Here is a 25,087-nt window from a genome sequence, read left to right on the forward strand (position 1 = left end):
ACACAGCGCCTAAGCGGCTCAAAAGCTCAAAAGTTTGGTTATACTTTACAAGAACGGATGACAACAGGGCAAAGAGAAGATATAAAACAAAGTTCTAAGCTAATCGACCTTAGTGTTCTCCTTTTTTAAAAATAAGAATCAAATCGTTAAACAGAATCGAAAATGGAATCGGAATCGTGAAAATCTTATCAATACCCATCCCTAGTAAAGGCATACCTTTGCTCACAATAAAGAAAGAAAACCAAAGTTACACAGAGTTTAAATACACACACACACACACACACACACACACTAAAGCCTGCTGCCCAATCCACTGTAGCTCACAGCTCTGGCAAAATGAGGGAAGTGGAAGGGGCGTGGCAGTTTGGGATGGCAGACTATGGCTGTATCCCAATTCAGGGTCTGCAGCCTTAAAGGTCGCATTTTAAGCCCGATTACGTCACAGCGACGCGACAAAGGCTGTCCAAATTCAAAGGCTGCTCGAAATGTGGCCCTCAAATGCGTCCTTCATTTCCCTGAATTTTAAGGATGTGGCGGTGTAGACTTCGTGGCCCAACATATCCCAGAATACATATCGCGGCGGTGGGTGTGGATAATTTTGCCGAAAAAAAAAAACGGCGGATGAGGGGCGTCCGAAGAGTAAACTTTTAAAAGTAAGTACTGAATATTATGTCACTTATTTATGTGCAGATGTTTAATAATGAAGAACATTAAAACATTACTGTCACGGTATGGCATGGCACACCGTGGAAGGAGTGGGGAAGGAGGACCCAGGCGCGGTGCTCTATGTACAAACAGTGTTTATTTACAGAGTGAAAACAACGTAACAATAAATCCCCGTGTTCTCCCAGACTCCCGTGTCGTGTCTCCCGTGAATAGTCCGTGTGCTCTCTGCTCCCGTGTCAGCACCCCCCGGTGCTCGCTGCTCTCCGTGCCTTCCACGCTCTTCCTGCGGGAAACAATAGCGCAGCTGTCAGGACACTCAGAAATGGCAGGCATACACTTTCTGACTAAACTTAGGCAGGGTGACTAACGTGGAGTCTCATGCAATGATCCCGCGTCGGTGGGAGCTCCAAGACTCTCTTAAGTAGCTCCCCCGACGAGGCCTGATCAGCAGCAGGTGTGTGGCTTTGGGTGTGGCCAGTCCCTCCGCAGGGCCACACCCCTCAGGCCTGCAGGTGGCCGAGCTCCATCCTCCAGGCACACCCGCAGACATACACACCCATACCTCGCCTAAACATATGAGTGGGACACAGACTAACACAGCACAGAGAAACACACATATGTACACGCACAGAGAAGGGGAAACGACACCAAAAATACATAATAATAATACACAGGTCCATGACTGCCCAGGGATCCTGGGTCGCCCAGTCCCAGGACCCTGACAATTACTGTTGGCCACATGTCGACAAAGTTATGTGACATTAGCGATGTTTGTACTAACTTGGTTTTAAAGCCTTTACTTTAAAATATACGCCGTTCAATAGTTGACCTTAATCTTACAGAGAATGTGATGATTTCATGGATATTTAAAGTAAGCACTGAGAGAAATTTAGCAATGCCAACATATTGAAAGAACAATATTTGTCTCTTATATATAATACATTTATATATACAGTGTCAAAGGAACCTGTCTTTGAGTGAAGATCTAAGGTGACAGGAAATATAAATAAATGCAGCTTGAATCTTTTTTTTTTTCAAAGTCCAGAGCAGCCAGTACAGGGGCACTGCAAAGGAGAGACTTGGTACAGTCAAATGCATGTTGGCGGCAGAGCTGGAGTGATATCCTAAAATCGTCAAAGAAAACGGCTTTAATACATGATGGAAAAAGGAAGATCCACTATCTCTTCACAGATGGAAAAGAAATGGCAGACGAATATGACTTAAAGACAGATGAGCTCCTCGTGAGAAAATGGCGCCATAAAAGCACGCTTGGAGTTCAGGGCTTGTGGCTGGTGGAGGTTGGGGAGCCCCTTGCAGGCTCTGTGGCATCTTTGGACTCTGATATGATCAAAGAGAACAGCTCAAATCCCATGTTCATGCATAAAGACACAAAGACCAGCTTTCAGTGGAGGATCCACAACCTTTCCTACCCCAAAGATGTTTTCAGTGTTTCAGTGGATCACTCTGAGTGTCACGGTCCTGGGTCTTATGGCCCAGTGTTTTGAGTTTCAGTTCTTTTGATGCTGTTAGTGTATGTTCTAGCTTATTATGTTTCCTATGTGTTTCCTATCTGTTTATCAGTTCCCCCTTGTATTGTCATACCCTGTGAAGTCTCCCTTGCCCTTCGCTTTGTGTGTTTCTTATCTATGTGTCTTATGTTGTCAGGTCTGCGTTTCATTAGATTTCCTGTTTTATTTTGAAGGGTTCCTGTGTCCCTAGGTTCAATGTTGTTAATGTTACGCTCCCCTTGTCACATCGTTATGTTCATGTGTGTCAGCTGTTTCCCCATGTGTTCCCACTTTCCTCATTATCCTCCTGTGTGTATTTTAGTCCGCGTGCTTTCAGTCATTCCTGGTCAGGTCGTCTGCTCATCCATGTCTCATCTCCGGGTATCTCTGTCAGTTCACTGTGCTTAAGGTTTTTCATGTTTAGTTTTAGTTCACCCAGTTTAGGTTAGTGTTTAGTGTTCACCAAAAAATGCATGTTGGCACCGTAACAGACATTTCAACATAAGACAGAGTGTAATGGATCTAAAACTGTTTAAATCTTCAGAGCACTCTACAGTTTGGTACGGAGCCCCGCAGGGGACATGGGAAAAAAAAAATTAAGACGGACTTTTGCGAGATCTCGCAAAACTTTTAGCCGCATTCTTCAGACGCCGGCTTGAAGCCGACCGGGAGGTCGAGGCACGATGTGCCGGGAAAGCGGTGTTCCTCCCGGCTGTAGTAGGTCGAGACCTCCCGTTAGCTCGAAGCTAACGGGAAGAATGCGGCTAAAACTTTGGCGAGATCCCGAGTTTGTTTTGCGAGATCTCGCAAAAGTCCGTCTTAATTTTTTTTTTCTCCCATGTCCCCTGCGGGGCTCCGTATTTTGGTAACATGGGAACTTTAAAAAGAGCAGCAGAAGGTTTCAGTAGTGTAGTGTAATTTGTTCTTTTGTGGTCTGTCAATCTCTAGAGGGGGAAGGGGTGGTAGTTACACTGGCAGTAACACAGGAACAGAGAGAGACCGAAAGAGAGCCAGGGACAACAACGTCACATTAGAAAGATATAATAATAATAATAATAATAATCATCCAAAACTATTTTCAGTTGCAGATGATAAAGGCTTCAGAAAGTTTATTCATGCATTCCATATGACAGAGAATGTGCAGCTTCTTTTTGTTTTCATATTTTAATTTATATTTAATTGTGTTGTGATTTGCAGTATTTTGTGTTGTTTCACTTTAAATTTGTTTAAAAGGAAAAAGCTGAAAATTTAAATAGTTAAAAGTTGAAATGTGAATATTTGGTTTTTGTATTATATGATTTATTACATTTTATGTGGAGTGAATAAATAAAAGAATATTTACGGTGGCCCCTAAAGACAAAACACGTAAAAACTCCGAAGCACGTAAAAACTCCGAAGCACGTAAAAACTCCGAAGCACGTACAAACTCCAAAACACGTACAAAACACAACAGAAGTGTTCCAGGATGCTAGGCGCAGTGTTGAGCTTTTGTTACTCAGTGGCTACACAAGCCAGAAAGTACCAACGACCGGATTTGGTGTGTGGTAGTAACAGGTAAATTCACTTTTTTTTTTTAAAAAAAAATTATTTGAATATATATGAGTGCTTGTGTATAAATACACAAACATACACATATGCTTTCAATTGTGTAATTTAAGTGATCTAGGTAGCTCTGTTTTGGAAGTTCAGTTAATGCTAGAAATGTGTTTTGAATCTTCTTTTGCTGCTGGTTCAGTCAATTTTGGTCAGAACTACGGCATGTTGGTGTGAGGTGAGAAAGCCGACATCTCACAGATTCTGATACGTCAGGTCCGCACTTTGTGTTTACTAGTGATGGGATTTCCAGCACTTTTTGGAGAACCGGCTCTTTCGGCTCGGCTCACTAAAAAGAACCGGCTCTTTCGGCTCCCAACCGGCTCTTCAGCTTGTTTTGTTGCTTTAATTAATTTATTATTAACAATAATATAAAATTCTGCACACAAGGAATTACTAATGTAAAAAAAGGAGTTTTATTTATATATGTTTATATATGCGGTGGCCCCTAGAGACAAAGCACGTACAAACTCCAAAACACATTTCTAGCGTTAACTGAACTTCCAAAACAGAGCTACCTAGATCACTTAAATTACACAATTGAAAGCATATGTGTATTGTTTGTGTATTTATACACAAGCACTCATTATACATTCAAATAATTTAAAAAAAGAAAAGTTTGATCATACTTTGGAATTTGTACGTGCTTTGTCTCTAGGGACCACCGCATATATTTATATTTAAACATAGAAATAAAACCACTTTTTCTTTTACAAGTTTTACGTGTTTTGGAGTTTGTACGTGCTTTTGGCTCTAAGAGCCATTTCGTTCGCAGTCATCACTAGTGTTTACGTCTTTGTGCAGAATCCATTTACCTGCTCTCCTTTGCTGTTTTATAGTGATAGGTCGGTCGCGAACGAAATGGCTCTTAGAGCCGGGTCTTTGAAGTGAACGATGCGAGCCAGCTCCTTATTGGGAGCCATGGGTTTGTTTGTTTTTTTTCTTTCTCTTGCCCTCTCTTTCCCTTTTTTTTTCGCTTCACGCTGCAAGTCACCCTTGTGTTTGCGCGGAGCAGAGATGCCAAACAGAGCCTTGCGTTTGCGCCCCTCCCCCTCTGCTCAGCGCTGAGCTGAGGGGCGGGGCGGTAGTTACACTCACAACAGCAGTAGCACACAACCAGTGTTGCCAACTTAGCGACTTTGTCGCTATAGTTAGCGAGTTTTCAGACTCCTTAGCGACTTTTTCTGTAAAAAAAAAAAACACACACACACACACACACACACAAAGTAACTCCACCAGAGCGCCTATTTCGGGTCACTTTTGCCGGTCCAAGCCCAGGTAAAGGAGCAGGGTTGGAATTGTGACATTAAAAAAACAATAATTGCTAAAAGAAATTTAATTTGTAGTTCTAAATAAACTCTAAATGCATTTAGGACGTTTTTTACTCACTTTACATCTCTTCCACGATGTTATTTCTCTCTCCAACAACATAGGTTACAATTAGATTAGCATGACCAATTATGCAAATTAGGCGATGGCGTCATTTAGCGACTTCTAGCGACTTTTAGGACAGCCAATAGCGATTTTCCTTACTGAGGAGTTGGCAACACTGCACACAAATAGAGCAGGAGGGACAGGAAAAGAAATAGAGCTAGGAGCAACTACAAGAGACAACACCGTCACATTGGAAAGGTACGGTAAAGAAAATAAGTGACACTAAGAAAAGAAGCAAAGTCTGGAACCATTTCAATCTTATTGACAAAACAAAGGCAGAGTGTAGAGTCTGCAAGAAAAGGATATCATATAGAGCCGGTTCCACAAACAACATGCACAGGCACCTAAGAACTGTCCACCCATTAGTGGGAAGATAAAACGCAGTCAGTTGAGTGTGATATTAATATTTCTAAATGCCAACCTTTCCCTTAACTAAAGATCTGGGCATTCTTTCTTCTTTTTTCATATTTCAATTTATATTTTACTGTGTTGTGGTTTGCAGTGTTTTGTGTTGTTTCACTTTAAATTTGTTTAAAAGGAAAAAGCTGAAAATTTAAGTAGTTAAAAGTTGAAATGTAAATAGTTGCTTTTTGTATTTTATAATTTATTTGTTAATTTTATGTGGAGTGAATAAATAAAAGTATATTTACAGTGGCCCCTAGAGACAAAGCACGTACAAACTCCAAAACACGTACTAATTCCAAAACACGTGAAACCTCCAAAACACGTACAAATTCCAAAACACAACGGAAGTGCTCCAGGATGCTAGGGGCAGTGTTGAACTTTTGTTTCCTAAATGGTAAATGGCCTGTATTTATATAGCGCTTTACTAGTCCCTAAGGACCCCAAAGCGCTTTACATATCCAGTCATCCACCCATTCTATGGGCTCAAAATGTGGTCATAAATATTTTGTACTTGTAAAAAAGATTTGTACTTGTAAAAAAGATTTGTATGTGTAAAAAAGATTTGTGCGTGCGTAAAAAAGATTTGTATGTGTAAAAAAGATTTGTGCGTGCGTAAAAAAGATTTGTGCGTGCGTAAAAAAGATTTGTACTTGTAAAAAAGATTTGTATGTGTAAAAAAGATTTGTGCGTGCGTAAAAAAGATTTGTATGTGTAAAAAAGATTTGTGCGTGCGTAAAAAAGATTTGTGCGTGCGTAAAAAAGATTTGTGCGTGCGTAAAAAAGATTTGTGCGTGCGTAAAAAAGATTTGTATGTGTAAAAAAGATTTGTGCGTGCGTAAAAAAGATTTGTATGTGTAAAAAAGATTTGTATGTGTAAAAAAGATTTGTGCGTGCGTAAAAAAGATTTGTATGTGTGAAAAAGATTTGTGCGTGTGTGAAAAAGATTTGTGTGTGGACTTAGGAAAAAAACCCCTGCAAGTTACAAGTACGAATTTTGACCCTATTTTTCTTCCTTTAAGCTGATTGGTCAATGTCATGTCAATCACAAATTAAACAATCCAATCAGAGAACAGATGGGTTTGGCTGTCGGGGGGATGCTTTACGGACCTTCAGGTCCTGGAAGGGTTGCAGATTGAAGATGGAGGACAGCGGTGCCGCTTCTGCGGCGCAGGTAAGCTTTAGTTTATGGTTTACTGGAACAAGCTAATTGCCCAGACATATATTTTTGAATATCATGTTCGTTTACTACACTGTAATTTTTCACGGTACCAAAAGATAGCTTAAAAAGGGCTCTCAACATTAGCCCTAGTGTTGCATGTGTTTAAATAGTCTCCTGTGTGGCACGGTCTGTCTGCTTAAACATCAGCATCGTGGAGAATTATGTGTTTGGATTTAAGTGTAATCCCGATGAGATGTCGTTTTGGTAATAATTGGAACTGAAATGCTCTGACTTGACCTTAGCACTGGTCCCAGGTCACCCCCGAGTTTGTGTTAGAGTAATACTACAGTAATTACAGTATACAACAACTTTCAGCAGCTACTGAAAGTTAGGGGACCTAGCTTAACTTTCAGTAGCTGCTAACGCATTAACGAGCAAACCGCGCTAACGTGTTATGCTGCGCTAACGGAAAATCGGTTAATGTCATTTTAAGGAGATTACTGCTGACAGCACAAATATATGTGTGTGTATAAAGTATCTGATTTCAGTTTTCTTCTACTACTGTAATTATGGCTTAACAAGCTTCCTGAGTGAGCGTTTTGGGATTTATGACAGCTTATAGGCAGTGACATTGAGAAGTACTCTGTTATACAGTACCAGATTGACCAAGAATGCTTCTGTAGTTAACTGTAGTGCAGTGTCTGTCTGGTGTCAGTAAGCTAATGTCTGTTGATATTTGCTTTGCTGGATGTGTCCTGTTCAAAAATTTAAGAAGGAATTCAGGAGAAAATGATTTAAAAAGATTGGATTTGCTTCAGCAGTTGAAATTACAAGTTTATAGTGCCAGCCTTTTGTGTGAACCAGCTTCCCAAAAAGGATAATGCTGAAACGGGCTTTACAGCTTATATACTGTGACAATAAAAACATATGCTGATTCTAAGGCCCAGTTCACGGCATCTTGTTCAGCCTCCCTAATCCAGAGACTAATCTAACCATTATCGTGTGTTTGTAAGCATACTGCAAAAAACCCCTCTGCACTCTATGTGTACCTGCAATATTTCGAATACAGCGCTGAATGACATTCTCAACCTTCAAACATGGAGTGCCAACATGCTTATGAGCACATTTGCGTTGTGTACATCTTTAAAAAAAAAAATGAAACAGCCTTACTTAATAATTTTGTAAAGTAAATTTTCAACCCTAACAGATGTCACATGTGTTTAGGGACTTTTAAAGTCTTTCTGCATCGGGTTATGTGTTTTGAAGTGTGCTATACTAAATTTGTGGGTCATCTGTGTCATCATGGGAACATCCACAGGGTACTTCAGAGAGAGAAATAGTAGAGTGTATGATACATCCATAGAGAAACGTGTAAATCTTTGAAAATTGCCTGATTGTTTTACTTAACAGGTGACTGTAAATCAAGTGGACCTTGGTCGATCTCCCTCCAGAACAGAGAACCTGGGATGTTCCTGTGACTCTTTGGTGGGTTCATTTTTTTCATTATTAAAGTAAAGTTGTTTGAATTTTTTGAATACAGCAAGGTGGCACAGGATAAAACATATTTAAAAATAATTTTTAATGCAATTCAGTTTCTTTACTGTATTACAAAGTTAATCAAAATAAAAAGATTTCATGAGAATATTATTTGGTTTTATTGAGTTTTACGCAGTTTGACATTTCATTGTTCCTTCAATGCACTTCATATGATATTAGTAATTGAATAATTTTTTTCTTCTTTCAGGTGGCTTTAGGAAGACATGTTTTCCAAAACCTTCAAAATAGGCTGGTGCAGTCCTACCAACAGCAGCCCTTGGACCTTGATCATATTGAGTTCCTCTGCGTGAACGCATCAACTCTAGTCTGTTCTCTTTCTGCTCATATTAATGTTCCATCAGTGGTAGGTTTATTTGATTTAGTTTTGGTTATCTTTAAAAATCGTTTCAATATATGCCATTCTTATGTATCTTATAATGTTAATTTTACAGTGTAGTAATTATGCTATACAAATGCACCTGTCATCCATTGCCTTGTTAAATCCAAGATGAAATTTTGTTCTGTGTTTCAATATAAAGATTGGGTATAAGAATAATGATAGTAAGATGGTAAAACTGAATTCCAGGATTTCATCCAACTAAATATTTTAATGCAACCATTTTTTAGGTGGTTGAAGCTCTTCACCACCTCATCTGCCTCATCCATTCCGATATGGATACAAGAAGGTCTGCCATTGTTGTTGACAGCTCAGCTGGTGAACGGGGGAGGCCAAAGCTCTATGTTTCCAAAGACCACCTCAAAGATCTAATAAAGATGGACCTCTCCGTTCCTTGTATCTCCAAGCTTTTGGGCATATCGCAGAAAACAGTCCGACGAAGAATGGAAGAGTGGGGCCTCTCAATAACGGCAACCTACAGCTCACTATCAGATGATGAAATTGACAACTTAATTGCAGCCATAAAACAGGAATCAAAAAATCTGGGTTAGTTATTCATGTGAAAAATAATGCTTGTAATAAGGCTATTTTATTTTTCTTGCTAGCAACCGTTCATATTTACATGAATAACACTAGCTGAATGTCATGATTAGTTAGTAGTTTGATTTACTGTACTATAAGTGCCTTCCAATGTGCAGTTGTGATTCTTTCACTATGGAATGTCTTTTTAGGCTACAGAATGGTTAAAGGATGCCTCAGGGCACTGGGCCACAGGGTGCAGTGGAACAGAGTATGGGATTCTATGCGTCGTGTTGACAGCGCTGGAATCCTTGAAAGGATGGCAAATCTTGGATGTGTTGTCAGAAGGACCTACAGTGTTCCTGGTCCTCTGTCACTGCTCCACATTGACACCAACCATAAGTTAATTAGGTAAGTTTAACATAACTCAATAGTCATAGGGCACATTTGGGCCCATTACTATTTAACTCATTCATGCATATGCAAACACTGTATTTTACATTACGCCATCACTTTACCGCCAAGTTAGCAGTTTTTTATATATATATATATATAAAAAAAAAAAACACCCAGCACGCCCCTGCGGGCGGTTTATCCTTCAAGCTCGGGTCCTCTACCAGAGGCCTGGGAGCTTGAGGGTCCTGCGCAGTATCTTAGCTGTTCCCAGGACTGCGCTCTTCTGGACAGAGATCTCCGATGTTGTTCCCGGGATCTGCTGGAGCCACTCGCCTAGCTTGGGAGTCACCGCACCTAGTGCTCCGATTACCACGGGGACCACCGTTACCTTCACCCTCCACATCCTCTCGAGCTCTTCTCTGAGCCCTTGGTATTTCTCCAGCTTCTCGTGTTCCTTCTTCCTGATATTGCTGTCATTCGGAACCGCTACATCGATCACTACGGCCGTCTTCTTCTGTTTGTCTACCACCACTATGTCCGGTTGGTTAGCCACCACCATTTTGTCCGTCTGTATCTGGAAGTCCCACAGGATCTTAGCTCGGTCATTCTCCACCACCCTTGGGGGCATCTCCCATTTTGACCTCGGGACTTCCAGGTTATACTCGGCACAGATGTTCCTGTACACTATGCCGGCCACTTGGTTATGGCGTTCCATGTATGCCTTGCCTGCTAGCATCTTGCACCCTGCTGTTATGTGCTGGATTGTCTCTGGGGCATCTTTACACAGCCTGCACCTGGGGTCTTGCCTGGTGTGATAGACCCCAGCCTCTATGGATCTTGTGCTCAGAGCTTGTTCTTGTGCTGCCATGATTAGTGCCTCTGTGCTGTCTTTCAGTCCAGCTTTGTCCAGCCACTGGTAGGATTTCTGGATATCAGCCACCTCCTCTATCTGCCGGTGGTACATACCGTGCAGGGGCCTGTCCTTCCATGATGGTTCCTCGTTTCCCTCCTCTTTCTTGGGTTTCTGCTGCCTGAGGTATTCACTGAGCACTCGGTCAGTTGGGGCCATTATTCTTGGATGTTCGTTGTCTCATCCTGGACTGTGGTGCTGACACTCACCAGTCCCCGGCCCCCTTCCTTCCGCTTAGCGTACAGCCTCAGGGTGCTGGATTTGGGGTGAAACCCTCCATGCATGGTAAGGAGCTTTCTTGTCTTTATGTCAGTGGCTTCTATCTCCTCCTTTGGCCAGCCTATTACCCCAGCAGGGTACCTGATCACGGTCAGGGCGTACGTGTTGATGGCCCGGATCTTGTTCTTACCATTCAGCTGACTCCTCAGGACTTGCCTGACCCTCTGCAGGTACTTGGTGGTTGCAGCTTTTCTAGCGGCCTCTTCATGGTTCCCATTCGCCTGTGGGATCCCCAAGTACTTGTAACTGTCCTCTATGTCTGCTATATATATATATATATATATATATATATATATATATATATATATATATATATATATATATATATATATATTCGGAGCACTAGGTGCGGTGACTCCCAAGCTAGGCGAGTGGCTCCAGCAGATCCCGGGAATAACATCGGAGATCTCTGTCCAGAAGAGCGCAGTCCTGGGAACAGCTAAGATACTGCGCAGGACCCTCAAGCTCCCAGGCCTCTGGTAGAGGACCCGAGCTTGAAGGATAAAACCGCCCGCAGGGGCGTGCTGGGTGTTTTATTTATATATATATATATATATATATATATATATATATATATTTGGGGTATGGGGTAATAGGCTGGCCAAAGGAGGAGATAGAAGCCACTGACATAAAGACAAGAAAGCTCCTTACCATGCATGGAGGGTTTCACCCCAAGTCCAGCACCCTGAGGCTGTACGCTAAGCGGAAGGAAGGGGGCCGGGGACTGGTGAGTGTCAGCACCACAGTCCAGGATGAGACAACGAACATCCAAGAATACATTGGGAAGATGGCCCCAACTGACCGAGTGCTCAGTGAATACCTCAGGCAGCAGAAACCCAAGAAAGAGGAGGGAGACGAGGAACCATCATGGAAGGACAGAGCCCTGCACGGTATGTACCACCGGCAGATAGAGGAGGTGGCTGATATCCAGAAATCCTACCAGTGGCTGGACAAAGCTGGACTGAAAGACAGCACAGAGGCACTAATCATGGCAGCACAAGAACAAGCTCTGAGCACAAGATCCATAGAGGCTGGGGTCTATCACACCAGGCAAGACCCCAGGTGCAGGCTGTGTAAAGATGCCCCAGAGACAATCCAGCACATAACAGCAGGGTGCAAGATGCTAGCAGGCAAGGCATACATGGAACGCCATAACCAAGTGGCCGGCATAGTGTACAGGAACATCTGTGCGGAGTATAACCTGGAAGTCCCGAGGTCAAAATGGGAGATGCCCCCAAGGGTGGTGGAGAATGACCGAGCTAAGATCCTGTGGGACTTCCAGATACAGACGGACAAAATGGTGGTGGCTAACCAACCGGACATAGTGGTGGTAGACAAACAGAAGAAGACGGCCGTAGTGATCGATGTAGCGGTTCCGAATGACAGCAATATCAGGAAGAAGGAACACGAGAAGCTGGAGAAATACCAAGGGCTCAGAGAAGAGCTCGAGAGGATGTGGAGGGTGAAGGTAACGGTGGTCCCCGTGGTAATCGGAGCACTAGGTGCGGTGACTCCCAAGATAGGCGAGTGGCTCCAGCAGATCCCAGGAACAACATCGGAGATCTCTGTCCAGAAGAGCGCAGTCCTGGGAACAGCTAAGATACTGCGCAGGACCCTCAAGCTCCCAGGCCTCTGGTAGAGGACCCGAGCTTGAAGGATAAACCGCCCGCAGGGGCGTGCTGGGTGTTATTTATTTATTTTAGTGTTTATATATCATATTTGATTATTGGTGAAAAATGCAATTAATTAATTATACTCAGTGGCTGAAGTCTTAGGGGCTGTGTCTTTGTCTCTTTACAGATATGGACTTGTGATGTTTGGTGGTGTTGATGGCTTCTCAAGGAAGGTTTGCATTCTTCACTAAAATAGCAGAAAATGTGATGCTAGTACTAGTACTTCCATAATGTCTCTTTATTTTCAGATCTTGTACTTGAAAGCAGCTAACAACAACAAGGCTTCTACAGCACTGACGTTCTTCCTTGAGGCTGTACAGAAGCATGGATTTCCATTGAGGTATAATGCAAAAACTTGCTGTTCACATTAGAGCATAGAGGCTTAAATCAGTCTCACTTATATTTTGAATACACATTCGTGCCTGACACACATGCTTGCTGTCTGGAAATGATTGAATTTTCCTATCATTTGTATTATATTTTCAGAGAAATACTACAATAATAATAATAATAATAATAATAACACGTTTTATAACACCTTAAGGTTATCTTACAATAGCAACAATACAATATATTGAAACATTGCAAATAAAATGTAGACATAAGTTAAAGAAGAGAAAAGCAAGCATGACAGTATAAAAGCTAATCAAGTTAAAATGGACTAATACAGAATCAGGTGTATGCAATTCTGAATAGATGGGTTTTGAGACGTGACTTAAAAGTGGTGAAAGTGTTTGTTGTCCGGAGATCTGGTGGAGGTACATCCAAAGTCTTGGGGCAGAACAACTAAAGGCTCTGAGTCCCATTGTAGTTAGGCAAGCATGTGGAACAGACAGAAGGGAAGCTGAAAAAGAGCGAAGTGTATGAGGGGGCGAGTACCAATGTAGTACAAATGTAGAAGATCAGATAAATATGGACGAATATGTCAAATCAGTGTCAGCTGTTTCCCATGTGTTTTCATTTTCTCTAATCACACTTGTGTGTATTTAGTCTGTGTGTTTCTGTTCATTCTTTGTCATGTTGTCTGTTGTCGTTTGTGCCATGTTTCCATGCGTCTCTGCTTCTACGCTCCAGGTTTCAGGTATCTTTGTATCCACGGCGAGTTTCATGTTTTTGTTTTTATGTTTATCTTTAGTCTGCCCAGTTTAGCTTCATCTCTGCCTTTTGTTTTGTATAGTTTTTACCAGCCTTAAGAAACGGCTTGCTTTCTGTTAACATTCAAGTTTTGTACCACATTCCATTTTTGTCTGCACTTGGGTCAAATATTAATACTTCACATAGTCAGCTGCTCAGCCAGACTGTGATAGAACAACCATTTCACTGACTTTGCAAGTTAACATTGCTAGTTGTGTATTGTACTTTTGGGGAAAATATTTACAAATATAGCTCTGCATAAGAGCTCAAAGAGCCCTAAAAATATTATACAGTTGAATGTAAAACATTCACATTTTTCTTTAAATGATTAACTTTAAAATATTGCTAAACTGTGATACTCTGCAATTTCTGTGTCCTTTGTTTTTCATATTTCTAGAGTGAGGGGAGACCAAGGAGTTGAGAATGTTGACATTGCTCGATACATGTTTGAAGTTCGGGGCTGTGGTAGAGGAAGCTTTATGTCTGGCAAAAGCGTGCATAACCAAAGGTATTCCTAATTTACAACAAAAACATATTTTTGATTGCCAGGTGTAGTATTCTGGCGTTAATTATTGAATGTGTTATTAACAAAATTACGTTTAAAATTTTGTTTTGTTTTAAAGGATAGAGCGCCTGTGGCGAGACGTTTGGAATGTTGTCACCAACATCTACTACGATCTTCTTCACAGACTTGAGGAAGACAGACTGTTGGATCCAACAAACTGTACTGACCTTTTTTGTGCACAGTATGTGTTTTTGCCACGAATCCAAGCAGATTTGGAGACGTTTATTGAAGGCTGGAACAATCACTCTCTTAGGACAGAGCGGAACTACACCCCAAACCAACTATGGGAGATTGGAAAGACTCAGAATCCAGTCAATCCTCCTGAAAGTATTGTGGTATGATTACACATCTCTAAATTATTCAAATTGCTTTTTTGAAAAAAAAATATATGTATATCATTGACAAAATTAATAAAGCATGTATTTTAAAGACTTCCTGAATTGATGGCGTCTAATTTCAGGCAGAGTATCCAGATGTGGACATTGCAGACTTGGACCAAACTGGTATTCACCTTCCAGAACTTGTGTCTCCACTTGACAGTGAGGATTTGGAAAGAGTGAGACACCTTTTCAATCCCATGGAACCCTCTATGTCCTATGGGGCTGACATTTACAGTTCCCTTCTCCAGTATGTGGAAGGCATTCTTGAGAACAGGCAGGATTTATAGCTTTATCTAGTGATAGTTGAAAATAATATGCCCTAACAGATGTTTACATTATGTTGAATTATCAGTTTTTGTATCTGAGGACAGTTACTAAAAGTCTGCATCAATATTTATTTTCAGTTTTGTAATGTTAATGCATTTTGTGTTTGATGAGTTTACTAAACCATATTTTCCTGATAATCTGTCAGTTAATGCAAAGGTAACATGATAAATGCTTTCTGTTCTCATGTAAGTCCTTTGTTTAATAATAGCTTCAATAAAATTTTGTTTAGGTGCCATCATGCCTATTCTTGCTGATTTATATTTTTATTTAATTTTAAAGGCAAGATTCAATTAATATACTTTATTTACAGTCTGACAAGATTTCTTTTTCTTAACTGTGATGGAGTCTAGAATGTAACTTGTATTTAAGTCCAATAACTGCTGCTCCAAATCCATGTCCTTAACAACTTCTGGATTTCAATTTGGGGTGTTCAAGCATATTTCCTTTGATTTACAAAATGATTTCAAACAACCTCAAAAATAATCCGGAAAATTATCATCCAATTTTCATAGCCCAAAACTTGACTTTATTGGTAACAGCTTGAAAGTGACAAAAACTCTCATGACTGTAGAACTGTAATGTTTTGATGTGTGTTAGCTGTCCTGCATGCGGTAATTAAATAGCTTGACCACAGCTGACAGTGTGGCAGATTTTTATTAACATTATATTCAACATCATTGGACTGTGTGTAACATTTAATACAGCTTTGGTATTAATCGTGTAATCCAGGAAACTTCTTCAAACAAAGAGATGATGTAAATCGGATGCATGACAATGACTGAAACCTAAATAACACAATCATTAGTTCCTTAACTTCAAATATAAATGTTAATGGTGGGAACTGTAACTTTAATTTTTATATTTAAACTCGCATAACAATATTCACAAAAAATCAATAAGCCTAAGTAACAGTGAAACTTTTGGCTATGTAAAACATTTTTCAAGCATGGTTTAGCAAGTTTATTCGACATCCAGTGTCTACAAATTGCTTTTAAATAAGGCCGAAACCTGTGGCACAAGTTGCAATGCAATCATCAACATGTTTGGAAAAGACATTGTACTCGTGGAAGTGCCCAGGCACACGCAACGTTCCAAAACATGTAGAGGATATGAGGTAGTCTGCTTCGACTACTTCAACCTTCATGGTACCAGTCGGAATTTCCCACCCGACCCAAAACCTCATCAGCTGGCTGAGCTGGAATGGAGTGGCTGTAAAAATAATCAATGCATTAGAAATTAAATTAGATTCAAATTTTGAATCACAATGCAATTACACTCGCCTGTTTCAATGTAGGTCTTCAGAAATCCCACTGTTTGCATTTGGATGCTTTGTGGGTAAGGTGGATCATCATCGTCTTCATCATCGCCCTCATCTCCTGGCCAAACAATGTGGCTAAGAACAGCCTAAAATGAGATTTCAGAGACACACTTAAGAATGCAACTGCCTTAAATACAGTTTTTTTACATGTTAAATTTGCGAAGGGACTTTTTTCCGACACTTGGCATTTATATATGGTGTATTCTAGGGGGTGCTCATGATGGCACTGGATTATCTGGCAGCCTTTAAAAGAATTTTCCTCATGATGAATAAAGTATTATCAATCAATCATTTTGTCTCACTTAAAGTATAATGGTAAAAGGACTGATTCTTAATTTTCTACTCTCCCAGACCCTTCACAGTTTTTTCTACAACAATTATCATTGTCACAATCACATTGTTATTTTCTGTACTTCCTACCAAAAATTCATACAGAGCGGGGAGCCAGGGTCAAACTGCTGATCAGTAGATGACCTGCTCTACCTCCTGAGCTACAGCCTCCCCTAAAAGCAGCATTAACTGTCATGCCATCTAGCCTTGTCACTGTAGTCGGCATATTAGAAATGCATTGAAATACCTGTGCAGTAAGAATGCTGTCTTCATGCTGGGGAAAGACCACTGAGGCTGTGTCAGGTCTTTGTTGAAGCATAGTCAACAATCCGGTGTCCTTCAGACCTTTTCTGATGTGTTTTGTCTGCCTTTTAGTTCGGCCTATCACCTAAAACAATAATTAAAAATAACCACATGACATTTGCTTAGGTGATGACAATCTAAAAAATTTTTTTAAAGGGCAATCTTACTGCATGATGGAGAAGCTGTTGGAACAGCCATCTGCGGTTTTCTGCACTAACGGGTGGCAAGTCCCAGGAAATGGCCAAATTGTTAATGTCATCCTTCTGCTGCTCAGTGAGGTGTTTATTACCATCAAGCTTATAGAGGAAAAAAAATTCCATTTTAGTATGTTGCAAATATATTGCATAAAAAATCTGCATTTTCTTGGGGGGGGGGGTATTTACACGTATATAAAAATAATGAGTTAATTTAAATTATGATTTCACAAAGGCTTGAAGTAAATTAGTATTCACCATGCAAATTGTAGAACGAATATCTAGGTCTGGCACATCATCGAGCTGTACAGTGACAGTGTCTCTATCAGCATGGACCAACATGTGAATAATAGCCTTGCTGAGGCCATGCAATCGTGGCCCATCGTTCAAAAATGAATGCCCAATCATTCTGCCTGCTACCACAAATAAGTCACTGTCTGCCAAAATCTGAGAAGTAGAAGGCACTAGATGGTTCTCTTGTCCCTCAAAGAGAAGGGTCATGTTGGCTGCACCTGGAGAAGAACAGTACAAGAAAAATAAAAAAAGGTATAGCGTTATCTATTGACGTAAGTAGTTGATTAATGAAGTGGTCAAACATGATGCAAATACTTCAATCTTTTTTCTTTTTTAAACTTCTGGAGTAAATTTCTCGATGGATTATTTTAAAAACTCATCTCACATTAATTAAGAAAAGGATATAGAAACATACCGCTATGGATGTTAAAGCCATGTTGCAACTTTAGCATTGCCATGCTGAAAAAATGTCTCTGGACCCCAGTGCCAACAGCTGTGTCACCTATTTTAAAATTGGGAAAAAGAAAAAGACAACAACAACAACACAAGTAAAGTTACAAACTGCTTTACAGCACCCTTTAATGGAAAATTCTCATTTACCAAGTTGGAATGTTAAACAGCCTTTAAAGAAAGTAACTGAATCTATGCTTCACCATAAGCATTACCTTGTAAAGAACAACGAAAAGGTCCTGCCCAATCAATCTGTGGTCTTTTGTAGAAAGCAATGATCTCTCGGCTCTGGGATGTTTGATCTTGTCGAATGTCAATGATAGCTGTGATTTTGGGGTTCTCCTCCTTTTCCTTTAAGAGATGCCTCTTAAACAAAACTGCAGCATCTTGGGGATCACTGGCCTTTTTCCACTGTTCTACTAAAAGATAAAGTACATTGTATGCAAAAATAACATTTTGTACTGTAAACCCAGTAAGCCAAAAAATTAAGGCCCAGCACACTTTCTGGTAAGCACGTCAATTTGGAATTTTAAATATACTCTGACATTTGGTATGAAAAGTACCTTCCTTATTGTTGGCTGGGATGTCAGTGTTCATCTCAGCAGCAAAATTGAGAAGTGTGTCTCTGACTTCATGTGCTGCGTGATGCAGGTCATCCACTTCACTTTACCCAAAGTGTTGCAAAAGAAAAAAAAAACATCAGTGTTTAAACCGATCGATCGATAGATGGATGCAGGAATACTGTCAATAAAAGATAAGGTCACCTAAACAATGCACTCTAAAGAAGCAAAAGTATATTGTTAAAATGCCAGGATGAACACTGATAAAAGCTCATCCATGTGGTCAACATGATCATAGAAGATGAACAGGTTAGATAAGGATGAGCCCCTGCTATGACATGATGCAAAGACAGAAGCAAGAGCAACTATAAATGTGCTACACATAGCATTTGTTTAGTGTTGTCCAACTAAAATGAACTTACCGATCACCACATGTACTGGCATGCAAGACCAAGTCATCTGGAGGATAATGATTTCCACAAACAGGACAAGAAGGCTGAAGAGGATATTGCAATTAAAAAGTGTATTTATTTTAGTCCTAGCAAAGATGAACAGTCCAAATCTAGCACAGAATGCCACAGGTAATTAGCAAATAATGAAACAGTTGAACAAAGATCTGCTTGGAATTTTGTATTGTCCATATTACAATGTTAAATATATCTGGGAACTCACCTCCAATTGGACTTCATTCTGATGTGCCTGGTCAGTTATGCTTTCACACGCGGCTTCCTGGTAAAGGAATCTAATGTTACATTACACATTTATGGTAGCTACATGCTGCTCACGATTTGTCATTTAGAGCAAACTAGGGGATCAACGCCCCTCATGGGGACACTCCAATAGGGCATAAAGTTTTGGACTCTCCACCAATTGCTCTAAAGCAGGGGTGTCAAACTCAAATACACAGTGGGCCAAAATTCAAAACTGGAACAAAGTCGCGGGCTAACATTAATATTTATTGAAATATATTTGTTCCTCCAGATATAAGAATGAATCTTTTCTTATGGACTCAAACACGTTTTGCTAAAAAACGGAATATGAAACAAGCAAAGCTTAATACTAAACAATATATATATTAGCTGTATAATACCAGTAGGCCAACTCTAATAGTAATTTGGTATGGCTTCGCAGGGCAAATGTAATTAGGCTGCGGGACAGGTTTTGACACCTATGCTCTAAAGAAACGAAGAAGCTTCTCAGATGAGAGGTGGCACATCTTCAAGAAAACTTATAGAAGTCCAGATGTTTTCTTTGCAAACTCTTTAGACTACAATGACTGGGATAACTGAGAAACTTCACAGACATTTAGAGTAAAACTTACGACTGATTTCAGCACATACATTGACTCTGGAAATTCACCCAAAGTAGTCTTGGGTAAAGCATAATATTCTGTCCTTCCATTTTGAAAGTAGTAAAAAGAATACAACTTAAAAAGTTTTAGTTTTTAGCAAAGGTGGTAGCAATGTTTGTTTTACTGTTGAATTTGGCTTACTTGTACACAGTTTTCTACGTGACAAACAAGTAGCTGAAGAGGCATAGTCACACCACAGGTCTTGCACTGAGACTTCGGCATTTTGCTGAATTCTGCAGCATCATGTGGAAGAGGTGTAGTATCAATTTTTTCTTGGAGAGGGACAATATAAAGAGTATTTTTTCCATTGTTGGTGGCCATCTTGAGCGTCTTGGCTGTGTAGCCTTGTGTTCCCTGAGATACTAGAGAGAGATTTCTCTGTCCGCTACCACCTAGAATATGGAACAAAAACCAAATAATGCATTCGCAATACAGCAATGTTCTAAAAGTTGAGATCATAAAGTACAAATAAATCCATAACATTATGGAACACTACTCTTGTATAGCAATGTCTTTAAAAACTACCTTGTAGCAAACTATGCTTTTCATTTTTAAACAATGCTTAAAATGTTGAATGAATCACTAGACCAAAACAATATTTCATCCATAAACATATTCCGAATATTCAAGTTTTTAATTAAGTGGTGCTGTACTGTTGATCTTATACCTGTAAACAATGGAAGTGTATTGATGTGCATCTTATGCCTTTATAGCTTTTCAATCACAATGCACAAAAAAAAGTGAGTTAATCGAAAAAAAAGACCATGCCTACAAATTTGAAAAATAAATAATAAAAGCCATATCAGTGTTCCATAAGTTATTCTCGGAAGAAGTGTTAGAAATGTTTTAATTAGACAAAAAAGCTTCTTGTAAAACTTATCCGGATGCTTTTGGCTCTAAGTAAATGTCTTCTATTAACTCAGACACAAAGTCGGGGAGTTAAAATGACTTACCTCCTGCTTTATACAAGAGCCATCCACCAGTTAGGGCCTTCATCTTCGGATACTCTTCATGCAGAGCTACAGTAATCTAAATTAGGGTTAAAAGAAATCAAACATTTCCTCATCATTAGTTTGTCAAATCAAATTGTAACATTTTTCAATTTTAATTTTAAAGTTTAAAATTTGATTTTTTTTTGACAAGATAAAGGCATCTAAAATTGAGAAAAGTACTTCTTCATGATCAGCATTGTCAGCTATGCTGAGAGTTCGCCTTCCAAGTCCAGCTTGAAGAAGCCGTATTTCATTCTTTGGGGTTTTTGTCGTGGAGTCAGGCAAAAGACAGAATTGCAACTGAAGGTTGCGAACTGCATGTATGACATTACTAGGAGCTGGGAAAGGCCTCTTTCCTTTGGATTGCCTTCTTTGAAACATTGCTGGAAATGACCTGTAAATAAGATTATACATTTGAGGCATTAAACACTGCGCCAAATTCTTCCAAATTAAAGCAAGACTACTCATCTGATTGGAAAAGTACTGCATTACTGTTAAGGTGAAATGTCATAATGATGTTTAAGGAGGATCCAAGAGCATAGGTAATTTGCAGAGCAGGTTGTTTAAATAAAAAGATGACTTACATAAAAGAGAGTAAGAGTAAAAGCTGAACACACAATAGAGACAAATCCTGGATGCAGCATTTTACTTTTGTGCATGCCAGGTTAAAGCCTATGAATTATATTTTTAAACCAAAACCAAAGAGTAACTCAAAACCAAAAGGGTTCCTTGAATCCAGTATTCATTATATCCTTGTCAGTACAGATTTTATGTCTTCTCCAGAATACAGGGAAAAGAATATTAAAAATATGAACAACTGAAATACAAACCTAATTATCTGGGCTTCTACTTTACTGAATATCTTTGATTACTGTTCCATAACACTCCTCCCCCCCGAAAAAAAAGAAAGGAGTAGCATTACTGGCAATTTTCTTTTTCTTTTTACCTTTGCATTTCTATTTGGGTGCTCACTCTTGGGGTTTGCTGAGGCACTGTCGCAGTAACAGATGTGGTTGCAGTTCTACTCCTAATATCAGACTGGGAAGTTGACAGAATTCCCACAAGATTCAGTATAGCCTTCTCTATTGCAGTCTTTGGCTCCTGTTGAAAATATATTTATATGTTATTGAACATCTGCATCTTCATTTAAACAATACCATATGGTTTCCCGATATATCCCTTTTTCCCTTATTAACCTAATATTAAAATAGTTAACAGTATAACTAATAGTCATGAGTGAGAGTTTAAAAGAACACTGAGGAAGCTTGTTAAGCCATAATTACAGTAGTAGAAGAAAACTGAAATCAGATACTTTATACACACACATATATTTGTGCTGTCAGCAGTAATCTCCTTAAAATGACATTAACCGATTTTCCGTTAGCGCAGCATAACACGTTAGCGCGGTTTGCTCGTTAATGCGTTAGCAGCTACTGAAAGTTAAGCTAGGTCCCCTAACTTTCAGTAGCTGCTGAAAGTTGTTGTATACTGTAATTACTGTAGTATTACTCTAACACAAACTCGGGGGTGACCTGGGACCAGTGCTAAGGTCAAGTCAGAGCATTTCAGTTCCAATTATTACCAAAACGACATCTCATCGGGATTACACTTAAATCCAAACACATAATTCTCCACGATGCTGATGTTTAAGCAGACAGACCGTGCCACACAGGAGACTATTTAAACACATGCAACACTAGGGCTAATGTTGAGAGCCCTTTTTAAGCTATCTTTTGGTACCGTGAAAAATTACAGTGTAGTAAACGAACATGATATTCAAAAATATATGTCTGGACAATTAGCTTGTTCCAGTAAACCATAAACTAAAGCTTACCTGCGCCGCAGAAGCGGCACCGCTGTCCTCCATCTTCAATCTGCAACCCTTCCAGGACCTGAAGGTCCGTAAAGCATCCCCCCGACAGCCAAACCCATCTGTTCTCTGATTGGATTGTTTAATTTGTGATTGACATGACATTGACCAATCAGCTTAAAGGAAGAAAAATAGGGTCAAAATTCGTACTTGTAACTTGCAGGGGTTTTTTTTCTAAGTCCACACACAAATCTTTTTCACACACGCACAAATCTTTTTCACACATACAAATCTTTTTTACGCACGCACAAATCTTTTTTACACATACAAATCTTTTTTACGCACGCACAAATCTTTTTTACACATACAAATCTTTTTTACGCACGCACAAATTTTTTTTACACATACAAATCTTTTTTACAAGTACAAATCTTTTTTACAAGTACAAAATATTTATGACCACATTTTGAGCCCATACCATTCACACACACATTCACACGCTGGTGATGGCAAGCTACATTGTAGCCACAGCCACCCTGGGGCGCACTGACAGAGGCGAGGCTGCCGGACACTGGCGCCACCGGGCCCTCTGACCACCACCAGTAGGCAACGGGTGAAGTGTCTTGCCCAAGGACACAACGACCGAGACTGTCCAAGCCGGGGCTCGAACCGGCAACCTTCCGATTACAAGGCGAACTCCCAACTCTTCAGCCACGATCGCTACACAAGCCAGGAAGTACCAACAATTAGTGATGTGCGATACCACTGATTTCCTTTCCGATCCGATACCAAGTAATATTCAGGGTGGTATCGACGATACTGATCCGATACCGATACTTTGTACAAAAATGTATTTTATTTATTGTATCTCAAATTATAGCGTCATAATGATTACAGGGCATCAGATTACTTGTTCTTATCACTTAATAATGCAGAGTTCATCATATAGAAATAAAAAAACTGAAGTTGTGCCTATTTGAACACCTTGCCTGCCTGCAGCACTAAAGGACTCCATGAGAGACGTCTGTCTCGCCCTAGCAGCACCTGTCCCTGTCCTTCTCTTCAGTTCGCCTCAACATACACTCCTCATATTCTGTGATATGATTTACTCTGAGGTGTTTGACAAGGTTAGTGATGTTGCCATATGTGTTATCATACATGCCAACCCTCCCGATTTTTCCGGGAGAATACCGAATTTCAGTGCCCTTCCCGAAAATCTCCCGGAGCCACCATTCTCCTGAATTTCTCCCGATTTTCCACCCGGACAACAAAATTGAAAAACCATATCGCAGAATTCATAGCGGGCCCAGCCAATTCCAGTTTCCAACAATGGCGGCAGCTACTTAGTTTTAATATCACTCTTATTTCTCTTTCTGGGTCGCAAAAAACTTTTAACATATTTTCAGGTGAGAATGTAGCTGTGTAAACTTCAAATATCTGAGCCGACCGACACATTGTTTTCAAACCCCCGCGGTCTTTCGCTACTCGGGTTAAACATGATATACAAGTCACTTTGATAACTTAAAAATGTTATTGTTTGGCTTTTTCAGTGTTTTATTTGTTCGTGAGTAAATCGGTTTGGCTGAGATTAAAGTTATTAGATTAGATTAAATTAAACTTTATTAATCCCTCAGGAGGGTTCCTCCGGGGTTTTCACACAGCTGAAAAACATCAAACAGAAAATGATTAAACAGAAGTGTGAAACGGTCGAGAGTTTACGTCAGCGCCCAGTTGTATTCACCCTCCACCGAGGGGGCTCGTGATGTACAACCCGGCTTTCCTTAGACCGCGAAGGCCGGGTCCTCAGGTGGAAGCAGCCTCTGAATTTGGACACCCCCGCTGTTTCCGGGCCGGCCAATAATAACGGTGATTTAACGTATTTTAACCGATAAATAAACCCTGTAAAATGTATTTACTACACCCCCCCCCCCCCCCAACAGACCTTTTGAATGTCTCCCTAGTAGGCTACGGCCACAACACCTCACTCTTGGAGCACTTTTTTGCCACATGTATCGCAATCCACATCTCAGCTGTTTGTGGAGGTAAAATACGTCCGCACAATTACGCTCAGCCATTGTTGTGAGTGCGCACGCCAAGGCGCTGCGAGACATTTATACATCCGTATTTCGCACATGACTATGAAAGGCGGAAGAGGAAGTAGTTCCTTTGAATGTAGACAATCCGAATGTTATAGTTTCTTTCCACTGTGTTCCTGTTAATGATAAACTACAAATTTACTCTAAATTACTAAAATATCGATATTTTAATGTGAGAATCGATTCTAGAACATAAATGATTGGTATCGGAGGAATCGATATTTCAGGATCGATCTGCACATCACTACCAACAATCGGATTGGGTGTGTGGTAGTAACAGGTAAATGAATTTATTTTTTAAATTATTTGAATGAGTATTTGTGTATTAATACAAAAACAATAGACACGTGCTTTCAATTGTGTAATTTAAGTGATCTAGGTAGTAGTGATGGGTCGTTCGCGAACGAAATGGCTCTTAGAGCCGGCTCTTTGACGTGAACGACGCGAGCCGGCTCCTTATCGCGAGCCGTCACGTGGGGTTTTTTTTTTTTTCTTTCTCTCAGCCTCT

The 25,087-nt window shown here is 40.1% G+C and overlaps 2 protein-coding genes and 1 long non-coding RNA gene across 3 annotated transcripts; 1 reads left to right on the forward strand and 2 right to left on the reverse strand.

The window, feature by feature from the left end:
- Positions 1-783: 783 nt before the first annotated feature.
- LOC146654103 (uncharacterized) lies at positions 784-1,129 on the reverse strand. Its single transcript, XR_014907209.1, has 2 exons — positions 1,035-1,129; positions 784-949 (listed from the first exon to the last, which is right to left on the reverse strand). It is a non-coding gene; the product is annotated as an uncharacterized LOC146654103 (long non-coding RNA).
- Positions 1,130-6,697: 5,568 nt separating this feature from the next.
- LOC146654104 (uncharacterized) lies at positions 6,698-14,914 on the forward strand. The gene is made up of 10 exons (XM_085380065.1): positions 6,698-6,777; positions 8,176-8,250; positions 8,510-8,665; positions 8,929-9,244; positions 9,430-9,628; positions 12,603-12,648; positions 12,724-12,815; positions 14,007-14,117; positions 14,233-14,509; positions 14,635-14,914. The coding sequence occupies exons 1-10, from the start codon at positions 6,745-6,747 to the stop codon at positions 14,839-14,841; spliced, it is 1,512 nt and encodes a 503-aa protein (XP_085236191.1). The 5' UTR covers positions 6,698-6,744; the 3' UTR covers positions 14,842-14,914.
- Positions 14,915-15,535: 621 nt separating this feature from the next.
- On the reverse strand, positions 15,536-22,907 carry LOC146654105 (uncharacterized). Its single transcript, XM_085380699.1, has 14 exons — positions 22,508-22,907; positions 21,620-21,774; positions 20,854-21,067; positions 20,635-20,710; positions 19,823-20,073; positions 19,003-19,059; positions 18,753-18,826; positions 18,334-18,434; positions 17,986-18,189; positions 17,736-17,822; positions 17,285-17,538; positions 17,000-17,128; positions 16,777-16,917; positions 15,536-16,285 (listed from the first exon to the last, which is right to left on the reverse strand). The coding sequence occupies exons 1-14, from the start codon at positions 22,646-22,648 to the stop codon at positions 16,118-16,120; spliced, it is 2,052 nt and encodes a 683-aa protein (XP_085236825.1). The 5' UTR covers positions 22,649-22,907; the 3' UTR covers positions 15,536-16,117.
- Positions 22,908-25,087: the final 2,180 nt, after the last annotated feature.

The sequence above is a fragment of the Rhamphochromis longiceps genome, linkage group LG14 (genome assembly GCF_057381845.1).
Source record: "Rhamphochromis longiceps isolate RC_006_pf linkage group LG14, R_longiceps_female_GT1.1, whole genome shotgun sequence".
Taxonomy (NCBI): Eukaryota; Metazoa; Chordata; class Actinopteri; order Cichliformes; family Cichlidae; genus Rhamphochromis; species Rhamphochromis longiceps.